Source organism: Archocentrus centrarchus, chromosome 19 (genome assembly GCF_007364275.1).
Source record: "Archocentrus centrarchus isolate MPI-CPG fArcCen1 chromosome 19, fArcCen1, whole genome shotgun sequence".
In the NCBI taxonomy this organism is placed as follows: Eukaryota; Metazoa; Chordata; class Actinopteri; order Cichliformes; family Cichlidae; genus Archocentrus; species Archocentrus centrarchus.
The window spans coordinates 10,272,959-10,285,847 of NC_044364.1; the positions used below are offsets into that span (position 1 = coordinate 10,272,959).

A 12,889-nucleotide genomic window follows, 5' to 3' on the forward strand; every position below is an offset into this window, starting at 1 on the left:
CAATGGCGCTCACTGATGGCAGCAGCTCTTCCAGATAGGACACCCTGTCACTTTGCAAATCTATTCAGGAATGGCTTGAGGGAACACAACAAAGAGCCCAAGGTGACAAACCAGCCTTCAGACTCCCCAGATTCCCATCTCCTGCAGCACACAGGGCAGAAAGACTATGCGTCCAGTGGTCCAGTACTCCAAGACCCAACTGGTCAAGGCTGTTTTGACCCACATGAGGCGGAAGTACACAACATTACAGGTAGTTTTATTGTTGTGGCTGACCGGTCTATGTTACCTTCTGTCATCACCTCATTTTCCTCCTTTTTTCCCCACATCTTTACTCACAGTGAGTCAGATAGGACACCTCAATAAATATCATTTATCTCCCTTATAAACTTATATTTTCCTCTCTCCTAGTTGTACAGGCTCTCCTGCCTTTCTTTTTACCCCCCCCCCCCCCCCTCCCTTTCTTCTCACCGGAGGTGGATGCTCCAGACAGATGTTAAAGTGTTTGGGCTGGTCAGGCTTCACACGGCGCAGGGCCACCCGCGACTCCCCAATGAACTCATTATGTGTCAGCTTGTCTTCGTCGCACACAGACACCCTGGCAGTGAGAGACAGAGAGGGGGGTGGGGGGAGGTAAAAATGAGAAATGGTGAGCGAGAAAGATGGGCTGAGCACAAAGAATGAATGAAAATAAGAGTAGCTGTTTATTGCAATTCAATTCAATTCAATTTTATTTATATAGCGCCAAATCACAACAAACTGTCGCCTCAAGGCGCTTTGTATTGTGGGTAAAGACCCTACAATAATACAGAGAAAACCCAACAGTCAAAACGACCCCCTATGAGCAAGCACTTGGCGACAGTGGAAAGGAAAAACTCCCTTTTAACAGGAAGAAACCTCCAGCAGAACCAGGCTCAGGGAGGGGCAGTCATCTGCCGCGACCGGTTGGGCTGAGGGAAGAGAACTGTGGAAGAGAGCCAGAGATTAATATCAATTAATGATTAAATGCAGAGTGGAGTATAAACAAAGTAAATAAGGTGAATGAGAAACAGTGCATTATGTGAACCCCCCCAGCAGACTAGGCCTATAGCAGCATAACTAAGGGATGGTTCAGGGTCACCTGATCCAGCCCTAACTATAAGCTTTATCATAAAGGAAAGTTTTAAGCCTAATCTTAAAAATAGAGAGGGTGTCTGTCTCCCGAATCCAAGCTGGAAGCTGGTTCCACAGAAGAGGGGCCTGAAAGCTGAAAGCTCTGCCTCCCATTCTACTCTTAAGTATCCTAGGAACCACAAGTAAGCCAGCAGTCTGAGAGCGAAGTGCTCTGTTGGGGTGATATGGTACTATGAGGTCTTTGAGATAAGATGGTGCCTGATTATTCAAGACCTTGTATGTGAGGAGAAGAATTTTAAATTCTATTCTAGATTTAACAGGGAGCCAATGAAGAGAAGCCAATATGGGAGAAATATGCTCTCTCTTTCTAGTCCCTGTCAGTACTCTAGCTGCAGCATTTTGGATCAGCTGAAGGCTTTTCAGAAAGCTTTTAGGACAGCCTGATAATAATGAATTACAATAATCCAGCCTAGAAGTAATAAATGCATGAATGAGCTTTTCAGCATCACTCTGAGAAAGGATGTTTCTAATTTTAGAAATATTGCGCAAATGCAAAAAAGCGGTCCTACATATTTGTTTAATATGTGCATTGAAGGACATATCCTGGTCAAAAATGACTCCAAGATTTCTCACAGTGTTACTGGAGGCCAAAGTAATGCCATCCAGAGTAAGTATCTGGTTAGACACCGTGTTTCTAAGATTTGTGGGGCCGAGAACAAGAATTTCAGTTTTATCTGAATTTAGAAGCAGGAAATTAGAGGTCATCCAGGCCTTAATATCTTTAAGACATTCCTGCAGTTTAACTAATTGATGTGTGTCATCTGGCTTCATTGATAGGTAAAGCTGAGTATCATCTGCATAACAATGAAAATTGATGCAGTGCTTTCTAATAATACTGCCTAAGGGAAGCATGTATAATGTAAATAAAATTGGTCCTAGCACAGAACCCTGTGGAACTCCATAATTAACCTTACTGTCTGAAGAAGACTCCCCATTTACATGAACAAATTGGAGTCTATGAGATAAATATGATTCAAACCACTGCAGTGCAGTACCTTTAATACCTATAGCAAGCTCTAATCTCTGTAATAAAATGTTATGGTCAACAGTATCAAAAGCTGCACTGAGGTCCAACAGGACAAGAACAGAGATGAGTCCACTGTCAGAGGCTCTAAGAAGATCATTTGTAACCTTCACTAATGCTGTTTCTGTACTGTGATGAATTCTGAAACCTGACTGAAACTCTTCAAATAAACCGTTCCTCTGCAGATGATCAGTTAGCTGTTTTACAACTACTCTTTCAAGAATCTTTGAGAGAAAAGGAAGGTTGGAGATTGGCCTATAATTAGCTAAGACAGCTGGGTCAAGTGATGGCTTTTTAAGCAGAGGTTTAATTACAGCCACCTTGAAGGTCTGTGGTACATAGCCAACTAATAAAGACTGATTGATCATTTTTAAGATTGAAGCATCAATAATTGGAAAGACTTCTTTGAACAGTCTAGTAGGAATGGGATCTAACAAACATGTTGCTGGTTTGGAGGAAGTAACTATTGAAGTTAACTCTGAAAGATCAACTGGAGCAAAAGAGTCTAAACAAATACCAGCAGTGCTGAAAGCAGCCGAACATGAAGAATAATCTTTGAGATGGTTATGAATAATTTTTTCTCGAATGTCTAAAATTTTATTTGTAAAGAAATCCATGAAGTCACTACTAGTTAACGTGAAAGGAATACTCGGCTCTACAGAGCTCTGACTCTTTGTCAGCCTGGCTACAGTGCTGAAAACAAACCTGGGGTTGTTCTTATTTTCTTCAATTAATGATGAATAGTAAGATGTCCTAGCTTTACGGAGGGCTTTTTTATAGAGCAACAAACTCTTTTTCCAGGCTAAATGAGCATCTTCTAATTTAGTGAGACGCCATTCCCTCTCCAGCTTTCGGGTTATCTGCTTTAAGCTGTGCGTTTGTGAATTATACCACGGAGTCAGGCACTTCTGATTTGAAGCTTTCCTTTTCAGAGGAGCCACAGTATCCAAAGTTATACGCAGTGAGGATGTAAAACTATTGACGAGATAATCAACCTCACTGGGAGCAGAGTTTAGGTAGCTGCTCTGCACTGTGTTGGCACATGGCACTGAAGAGCATAACAATGAAGGAATTAGATCCTTAAACTTAGTTACAGCACTTTCGGAAAGACTTCTACTGTAATTAAACTTATTCCCCACTGCTGTGTAATCCATTAAAGTAAATGTAAATGTTACTAAGAAATGATCAGACAGGAGGGGGCTTTCAGGGAATACTGTTAAGTCTTCAGTTTCTATGCCATATGTTAGGACAAGATCCAGAGTATGATTAAAGTGGTGGGTGGGCTCCTTTACATTTTGAGAGAAGCCAATTGAATCTAACAATAGATTAAATGCAGTGTTGAGGCTGTCATTCTCAGCATCTACATGGATGTTGAAATCACCCACTATAATTATTTTATCTGAACTGAGCACTAAATCAGATAAAAAGTCTGAGAAATCAGACAGAAACTCTGAGTAAGGACCAGGTGGACGATAGATAATAACAAATAAAACATGTTTTTGATTTTCCCAATTAGGATGGACAAGACTAAGAGTCAGGCTTTCAAAAGAATGAAAACTTTGTCTGGGTCTCTGATTAATTAATAAGCTGGAATTGAAGATTGCAGCTAATCCTCCTCCTCGACCTGTACTTCGAGCATTCTGACAGTTACTGTGACTCGGGGGTGTTGATTCATTTAAACTAACATATTCATCCTGCTGTAACCAGGTTTCTGTAAGGCAGAATAAATCAATACGTTGATCAATTATTAAATCATTTACTAATAGGGACTTGGAAGAGAGAGACCTAATGTTTAACAATCCACATTTAATTGTTTTATTCTTTGGTGCAGTTGATGAAGCTGTATTATTTATTGTTTTTGAATTTTTATGCTTAAATAGTTTTTTGCTGATTTTAGCTTTGGTTTTTGGTGGTCTGGGAGCAGGCATATAATATTGCAGTGGCATATTATGGCCGTTTTAGGTAAGAAAATTAACTAAATTGCAGACCTTAAAAAGATTCAAACAATACGTTTACAAGGAAATAAACCTTAAAATTCTCTGAGATTAATTTTTATAAAATTTCAAGGAAAAACTTGAGGAAACACATTGCTCCATTGTGCAGGTAGATCAAAGTTAACGCTCCACAGATGCTCCTGGTAAAAAAAGGAATGCACATTTTTTAAAGTGGTCTTCAGCAAAAGCTCTCCAGGTTTTCTGAAAGATTTTCCAAGTTTTTCTTTGGACATCAGAGGATTTTTTTTAAGCCACTTAAGACTGCCCCGTGCCTCACTGAAGCATAAAAAAGGCACCTAATTCAAGGGATGAACCTATGCTGTCTCCACAAGTAACAGACAACTTATCTTTAGGCACTTCATTACTAGCAGCCTGGTGCAAAAGCACATAATTTGCTCCCATTTCTTTAGTTGATTCCACAAAACAATGCCAAAAATAACAGTAAGGTACATCAGTGAGTGTCTACAGCCATCTGTGAAACACAGTGGAGGCTCTGTCATGGTTTGGGGCTGCATTTCACCCAGTGGTGTTGGAGATCTTGTCAAAATTGAAATTGAAATTATAAACTCCGAGAAGTACCATCAGATTTTGATCCACCAATCAAATACCGTCTGGAAAGCACCTGATTGCCAGCAGCTTAATTTTTTTAGTGTGACAATGGTCCCAAAACACAGCCAGTGCAGTAAAAGCTACCTAGATAGAAAAGCACACAGTGGAACACTATCAGTCATGGACTGGCCTCCCCACAGCCAGGACATCAACATTATTGAAGCAGTGTGGGATCATCTTGACAGAGAACAGAACAAAAGGCAGCCAACATCCAAAGAGGAGCTTTGAATGTCCATCAAGAAGCCTGGAGAACTGTTCCTGAAGACTACTGAAAGAAATAACCAGAGAGCTGCCTAAGAGAGTTCAGGCTGTGCTGAAGAATAAAGGTAGTCACACCAAATATTGACTTTTCAAACTCATTAGGGTTGTACAAACTCTGGTTTAACCTTATATGCTGTATTTCCATGTATGCTTGCGCTATTTAATAAATCACCGCATCTATTTCCCATTTTCCTAACAAAATATAAAAAAAATGAGGGCTGACTCAAGACTTATGCATAGTACTGTATAATCTCTGAGAATAATCAAGATTTTACTACAGATACATTTTTTTAGACCTACAGTGACCCTGATATGCCATCGGTGATTAACAATGTAGACAGAAAATTTACAGTAGTCAGATGAAGAGCGCTGTTTGTGTATGAGGGAGTGTGATAGTCAAATAACATATCGTGAGTCATTTTAGGGAAGCGAAATCGCTGACATAACCATGACCTGAATAAAGGAACACAGTCCGAAAATGACCTACGCTACATGTAAATCAGGCCTATGTGTGTGCACATTTTCCTCCAGCAGGAATTCAGATAATGTGAAAGTGCATCATGCTAGGTCAAGTCAATCCATATTTATGGACCTGGCAAACTTTTACACCTGCCATAATTGTACCTGAAATGGACTGGTGGGGGCAGGTGGGTACAGCGGAGTGAAGGTGATGGGGGGGGGGGGGGGGGGGGGGGGGGGGGGGGGGGGGGGGGGGGGGGGGGGCTATGTGTATGAGGCCTGGAGTGACGTGGTGACGGGGTGAGATAAAAACAGACAAAATTATTTAAATCAGTGTGTGAAGTGATATGTTACAAGCTAACTGAAACCCGGCACCCCTTCTCTTCACTTTGTCTGAATGTGAATGAAACACGTAAAACGAGATGAAGACAATCAAGAAAGCAATCTGCCTCAGGAGAAATCTACATATAAACGCACTGCCTCTCAGTCTACTGCTTTATTTGACTCCTTACTAAATTCATAACCACAGGAATGGCTTTTGTCTTCAGTTTCTGATAATAAAACAGTGATGCAGAAATGTGAATGACACCTGGGAGCACCAGATATGTGTTAAAATACCCAGAGGCCATATCTACTTTAGTGACTTATAGGTTAAAAAACTCACTCCTGAAACATTCAGTATCAAAAAACAAAACAAAAAAAAAAAAACAAGAGTAATGACAAAGAGAGGAAAGAAGAAGAAGATGAGAGCAGCAGTCCGCGCTAAGGGGAGAAAGATGGTGTAAAATAGCTCGAGGCTGAAGTGGTGAGTGAGAAAATGATGGGTCAAAGAGGGAAGAAGGATGGCGCCATTATAATACCAGCTGGATGCAAGGCTTCACTTACAGAGCATCAAGTAATGAAAACATTTAACTGCCATTGTGACAGCTCATAATTACTGATGGCTCAGACAGTTCCCATAATGTGAGCCAAAGCAGGGGGTTGAATCTGACCTACACACATCATCACTACCTTATACACACATGAAACCTCACTGTGACTGCCTACAGAAAAAAAATAAAAAAGTGAAAATTTGGGCTTTCTAATGGTAGAAGACTGTAATGGTCTTCGACCCGACTGCCCCGACAATGGCACAACACACCAAGTTAGAAAAATCGAGAGGCGCACGACCAGCAGAAACAGCAGCTTGCAACAGTGGATGTGATGTCCAAGTTGTAAATTTTGGTCCTCTAAAGTTCCAAAAGAAGGATGAAGCAGAATAATGTGCAGTTTCACAGTCAGATCCACCCCTTCGAAACACCAAGATGGCAGCGCTCATGTTTGTGGCTTCAAAATGAGACTTAACAAACCAGTGGTTGACATCACAGTAGCTACATCCATGTTTTATACTGTCTGTTGGTCCCTATGGTGCGAAAGCTAACTGCTCTATACCACACAGACAATAATTGTTAAAAACAAACAAAACATTATAGGTGCAAATTGTTGAAAGGTTAAAAACTATACTATCCTTCTAAAGTACTCAGTGGCTTTTATTATGATGTACTATGCTATGATGTTACACATATTTGTTTAATGCAGACTCAGAGGGTGCTTAAATCAGTGTTGAAGCAGAGTAAGAAACAATCATACATCATTTTATAACAATTTTATATCATCGTAATAGGATAAGCTTTGCACTCTCAGCTTGCTGCAGGGGCAACACCTCCACACTTTGGCGTCACCTGATGTCAGTGGCTATAGCAGGGAACATTGTGAGTAGTGTGTGAGGAACTGGAGATGAGGCAAGCGGGTGATACGTATTAGGCTAAAAGCAAACCCTACTCAGTCGCCTCTTGTGTTTATCCTGCTGTCCGGTCCTGCTAGTAATCATAGAAGGTTAAGAACAATGGCAGCATAGCAGCAGCAATCAAGTGCTTCAGCCATAATTACTTTTCCTAAATCACTTACTCAATTTAATTCACCACTGGTACATATATATGATTTTTTTTTTTTAATAGTTCAGTGAGGTACACAAGGGTATGGGCACTAGCCATTTAACTGTAGCAGCTGTCATGGTCCTGGGCCGGTGGCCCAGTGTTTTTGGTTCTAGTTGTATAGTCCTGTTTTATTATGCTTTCTGTGTTTCTGTCTTCCTGTGCTTATGTGTTGTCCCTAGGTGTTTAGTCTCTGTGTACAATGTTAGGTTTCTTCCTGTTTTATTTTGGTAGGTTCTTGGTCTGTGTGCTTTGGGTTTAGTTTGTTTCCTGTATTTCCCTCCCAGTTGTTTCCCATTTGTCCATTACCTCCTGTGTGTATATAAGTCTTGTGTTTTCTATGCCTGTTGTCGCGTCATTGGTTGTTGTCCGTCGTCCTTCATTTATGTTTAGTCGTGTTAGGTCAAGTCGAGCGAAGTGTAGTCAGTTTCATGTCTCTCCCCCGTCAGGTGTATTCCAGGGAGAGCTCATGTTTAGATCTGTATTATGTTTGTATTATTGGTGTAAATAAACGTGTGTGTAAATTACACCTGTCCTGGAGTTCTGCAATTTGGGGTCCTCCTTCCTACCTGCACAGCAGCCAGCCATGACAGCAGCTATCCATACAACACATCAGAACTGTTTTTTGTTTTTTCTGATTATGAATGCAAGTAATTTATGAACATTTCTTGAAATTTAAAATGTGTAGCTGCACCATGATTTTGCATTTTCTTAATGTCCCTTTTAAAAGCTTTCATTTACCACTTTATTGGTCGCCCAGAGTTTGAGTGTGCAACACCCTCAACCTTTGGACGACCACCTTCCATTACAAGGCGACTGCACGGACCACCTAGTGGGAGGCAACCTGTCTTCAGACAATTGTGGTCCAACTTGGACTGACTGCAGTCACTCTCAGACAGACTGATGAAGGTCAGCAAATAACTGCAGTCTAATTTAAAAAGGCACACAGACTGCTAATAAACTGCAGTGAATCAGAGTCAGTGTGCACTCATGAGCACAACTCACTTCAACTTGACCCCATTCAATCGGAAACTGATGGCAGAGTGAATCCGTCTTATTGCCATTTTATTGTTGTCTTGATGTACCAAAGTCACTATGAGTGGTTGCAGACCTGGATCCCGTCTCCAACCATTTCAAAGGCAACAAGATTGCAAGTTCATGGCACACAGTTGCAGTAATTTTGGTTGTGCCGTTGTCTCCAACCACTATTTTCCCCAGTGTGGCTGTAGCATTAGCTACTTATAAATCCTCTGTGTGCTGTAGTTTGTTGACTTAAAAAAAATACAGCAAATCTTGTGGTTGTGTTGATTTTTGGTTGAGAATTGAGAAACATAAATTCTTAGGAGCTGATGCCAAACATGTCCACAGTAGCTGCTTGTGAAGTGGCTTCGACTGTTTTAGGGTGAAATGATACTTTGAATCCAACCCTGACAGTAGTTTACATAGATTAAAAAAAAAAAAAATTAGAGATCGATGTCAGCATGTTTCCATGTTTGTGTAAGTTAAACTTCCCATCTCCTGATCTTTAGATGTCTCTGCTGAATTAACACTGCAAGATTCTCTAATTTCCCTGGAGAGATCATCCGTCTATCCTAGTTAAATCCCACTCCCATGTGTGCCACAGCAAAGTTTTAGTCACAGTCAGAGACAATTCGCAGCTTTTGTCACCTCTAGAGGGGGGTCAATGAAATTAAAACACCCCGCGGAGCTTAGTCTGACCTCAATCTGTCACCGCAACTTGGATAGAGAGAAAGCAAGGAGCCAGATGGAGTGAGAGACGAAGAGAAAGGGATGGTTAAGAACGAATGAGGGGAGATCTTTTCTGATCCTAGTGGACAGGTGAGTGTGAGGATGGGGAGGAACAAGGGTGAAGAGGATCTCAGGATCAGTGGAGATAGAAACAGGGGGGGGGGGCGCATGGCAAAACAGAGAAAGCCCCATAAACCTGGAGCTGTGATTGAGATTGATGATAAGAAAATCCTTTGTAAGTGCGGGTCAGCTTTGTGATGGGAAACGATAAACAGAAGGCCAGGGCATAAAGAGGACAGAAATAGCTTCTCCTACAGCAAGCATTTACCGGAGTGTTTTGCGGTACATGTCTTCCTCAGTGATTCCACAGTAGGTGAGCGTCTCATTCCACACCGGATTCAGCGTGTTGCGAACAGTCTTGGTCTTCAGTTTATTGGCCTGTAAATTATGGTCAGAGAGAAGAAAACATCAATTTAAGGCCAAGCTTTGTCGAGGAGAGACAAACGGAAAACAAGTTAAATGCTTGCAAGCTACAAGGTCATTTTGCTTCACTGCTGATTTATTGGTCTGCTCTTCAGTTTTCATTATATATATTCTAAAAATGCAGAATGAATTAAATCTGCACTCCAGAGTCCTTGTGACGGGAAACTGAAGGTCTCTTTCATTTAGGGAAAAAACTATGTTCTGATAAGAAAATCAGACCTTGCAGGCTCCTGGTAGCAGATGCAGCTTGACGTAGGGATCGGCCAGACCATTGAAATCCATCGGCTTTAGACCCTTTACGAAAAGATAGATGCCATGTAAAAAGAGCACTGTGCAAATGTTCAACATCAGTAATGAATTTAAAACAACTATCAGACTGAGAGTGGAAGGGTTCTTTTAAAATTGAATCTAAAGCACAAAGGAACAGAAGAGGTGGGGGAGTTTTAATTTGGCACACACTGTGAGCCACAGTTCAAAGGATGAAAAGGCGAAAACCAACATGTATTAAGATGTCATATTTTATACAGTAGTTAATATAATGAGCATTTTCTCTCTTTTTATAAATTTAAATCATCAGTGAAACACAAAATGTTGTCGAGTTGTATCTCTGCTATAAAAATATTAAGCTGCAGTAGCTCTAATGGAGTTTTTCCGAGTTGGGGATTTACCTTTGCTCTGAGGACTGTGCAGTGCAGGGAGCTGGTGGCTTTTTCATACAGTAGGTCAAACTCTAGCGTTCCCAAGGAGGCTGGAAGGCAGTTAATAAAACGTCATACACACAAAAAAATCTGTGCCATCTACTTTGGTAATTGCTTTTGTGCTGATGGCTTTATTATCTGCAAAAGAGATGGAGACTGATGGCAGGGAGAAACATAAGCAGCAGACAAGCAGGAAAAATTGAATTCTCTCAGACTCTTATGAAAACACATTTTCTTGTTTAAAGGAATACATAAAATATTTGCCTTCTTGTTGCAAGTTGATAGAAGAAGATTGAAACCGTTCTCAAATCTGCCTGCAACACATGTACTGCTGCAACCAGCAGCTGGTTGGCTGACGTCAGCATAAAACCTGGAAACAAGGTAAAACAGCTACCCTGGCTCTTTTCAAAAATAAATAAAAATTCATCTCCCAGCACCTCTAAAACTCAATAATATATTTTTATTTATTCGTTGTTTGATTGCTTCCTACCTGTCTCACCCTCAGCTAGCCCACCGTGTCAAAAAGCCAAAAAATTTGGATTAGGAGACTCAACCTAACTGGTCATATGGTTATATTCCTATATAAAAGCAAGGTGGTCAAGTGCCTGCCATTTTGTAGTTAAATCACAGTCATGCAGCAGCTCCGTCACTGCTTGTGGAGGAATTCTGTTTTAAATCTATGAGGTGCTGCTTGACCCTGAATGTAAATAGTTAATGTGAATTTCTTTGTAAGGTGACACCACATATTTTTCTGATTTATTACAGTTAATTGCTACATTATCTTAAACAGTTTGTATGTAATTGCCAACTTGATGCCATTCTGGTGCAAACTGATAGCAAAGTGACTATCTTATTGCTGTCTTGATGCACTGAAGTTACTTTGAAGACAGCAACTGACTGAGAGTGGTCTCAGACCTGGTCCCCATTTTCCACTGACACTATGTCAGAATTGCCCTGGTTATCTTTTAGTGCATATATTCCAGAACAAAATTAAGTTTTTAGATTGGCGCATATTGATGTATTGCTGATAGCAAATCTTTGATACGCCAGTATCCTATCTCATTGTACATTCTGTATAATGACAATAAAAGGCATTCTATTCTATTCTATTCTATTTGTCAGGATCTAGTCTTTGTGCAAAGTTGTTACAATATTTCAAGTGGTGAAACTGCCCACGGTAAACCAGATGTGTGGTGACTTAATTTTATATGCCCTTGGCTTGGGTTGCTTCAGTGAGACTTTCAGGTGACTCACTGTTATCATCGCTGTCACAGCTGTCAATCTCGATGGAGGTGTCCATGCTACTCATGGCTGACAGGGAGCCCCCTCCCCCCGCAGCTCCAGGTAGCTGTGGTGACAACAGGCCGCTGCTCCCTCCTCCGACAGGCCCTCCAGCTTGACCTGTGCTGCCAGGGCTGAGCGTTGTGGGAGCTGCCACCTGATTGGGTGAGAGAGGCTCAGAGAAGGAGGAAGTAGGCGAGAGGCGGGGGAAGTAGGCGGAGATTTGACGAATGGGCGTATGGGGCCCGGGCAGACATCGATGGCCATGTGCTCCTGGATGGTGATGCCCAAACTTTTTCCTTTTCGCACAGTCATAGGGCTGGAAAAGAGAAGATTACATTTATTTCAAGTGTACAGACACTGAAATTTTGAAGATTTTCATTTGCCAGAACACATTTGAGGATGCTTTGCCTCAGAGGGCTTTCCAGGTGAAAATCTTTTCACTATAATTCAAACAGTTTTAAAAAGATGACATTACATTTAAGATAAGAAAATACAGCAGAGGATGTGCATACATTTGCATTTCAATTAGATCTGAATGAACCCAAGCCTAACACTGGAGTGGAGGTTTCCTGCATATCCTAATCGTCTCAATAAAACTGTAGTGTGTATGAGTGGCTGAGCATGCATGTCATCTAAAATGTTAAGAATCCTCCACAGACACAAAGGTAATACATAAATCCGTACAGGCGGAGATGGAGAGGAGATTCACGATGATTTTATAGTGTTGTGGTTGCAAGGAGTGGAGTTGACCACCAAGCTGATGTGTCTGCTCTCTTCCCAAAATAAAAAAAGAGGGGGTGGATAACAAATATCTCATAGCTTTTGTTTTCTCAGCAGGGCTTGAGGGCCATTCTGTCTTCAATACTGAACAAATCCCCCCTGGACTATCTCGCTCACTGCTTTCTCTCCATTAATCGATTCAAACTGAGAAGTTAATATTTGCACTGTGAATATTTGCAGTTCCTCTGCGTTTGTCTGTAAGTCGAGTTCAGTGAGGTTTAGAAACATAAAAATCAGAAAGCAGACAGGGAGGGCTCACTGTTCTCTTTATGTATTTTTCATGTATTATTTTTTTTTTTTTAATTTTCAAGGTTTTACTAGATGGAAAGTAAAAAGTAAGACTCATCTCTCTTGGTCACCTCTAATGGCCTGTGGATTAAGGTTGAACATAAGAATAGATGCATT

The 12,889-nt window shown here is 41.0% G+C and overlaps 1 protein-coding gene across 1 annotated transcript in view; it reads right to left on the minus strand.

Moving 5' to 3' along the window:
- The window catches only part of LOC115798506 (double C2-like domain-containing protein alpha), a 28,574-nt gene extending 16,554 nt beyond the window's left edge, over positions 1-12,020 (minus strand). Inside the window, 6 exon segments of the mRNA XM_030755368.1 lie at positions 469-595; positions 9,568-9,677; positions 9,942-10,016; positions 10,391-10,470; positions 11,675-11,932; positions 11,935-12,020. Coding sequence (XP_030611228.1) covers positions 469-595; positions 9,568-9,677; positions 9,942-10,016; positions 10,391-10,470; positions 11,675-11,932; positions 11,935-12,016 — 732 coding nt within the window. The 5' untranslated portion in view covers positions 12,017-12,020.
- Positions 12,021-12,889: the final 869 nt, after the last annotated feature.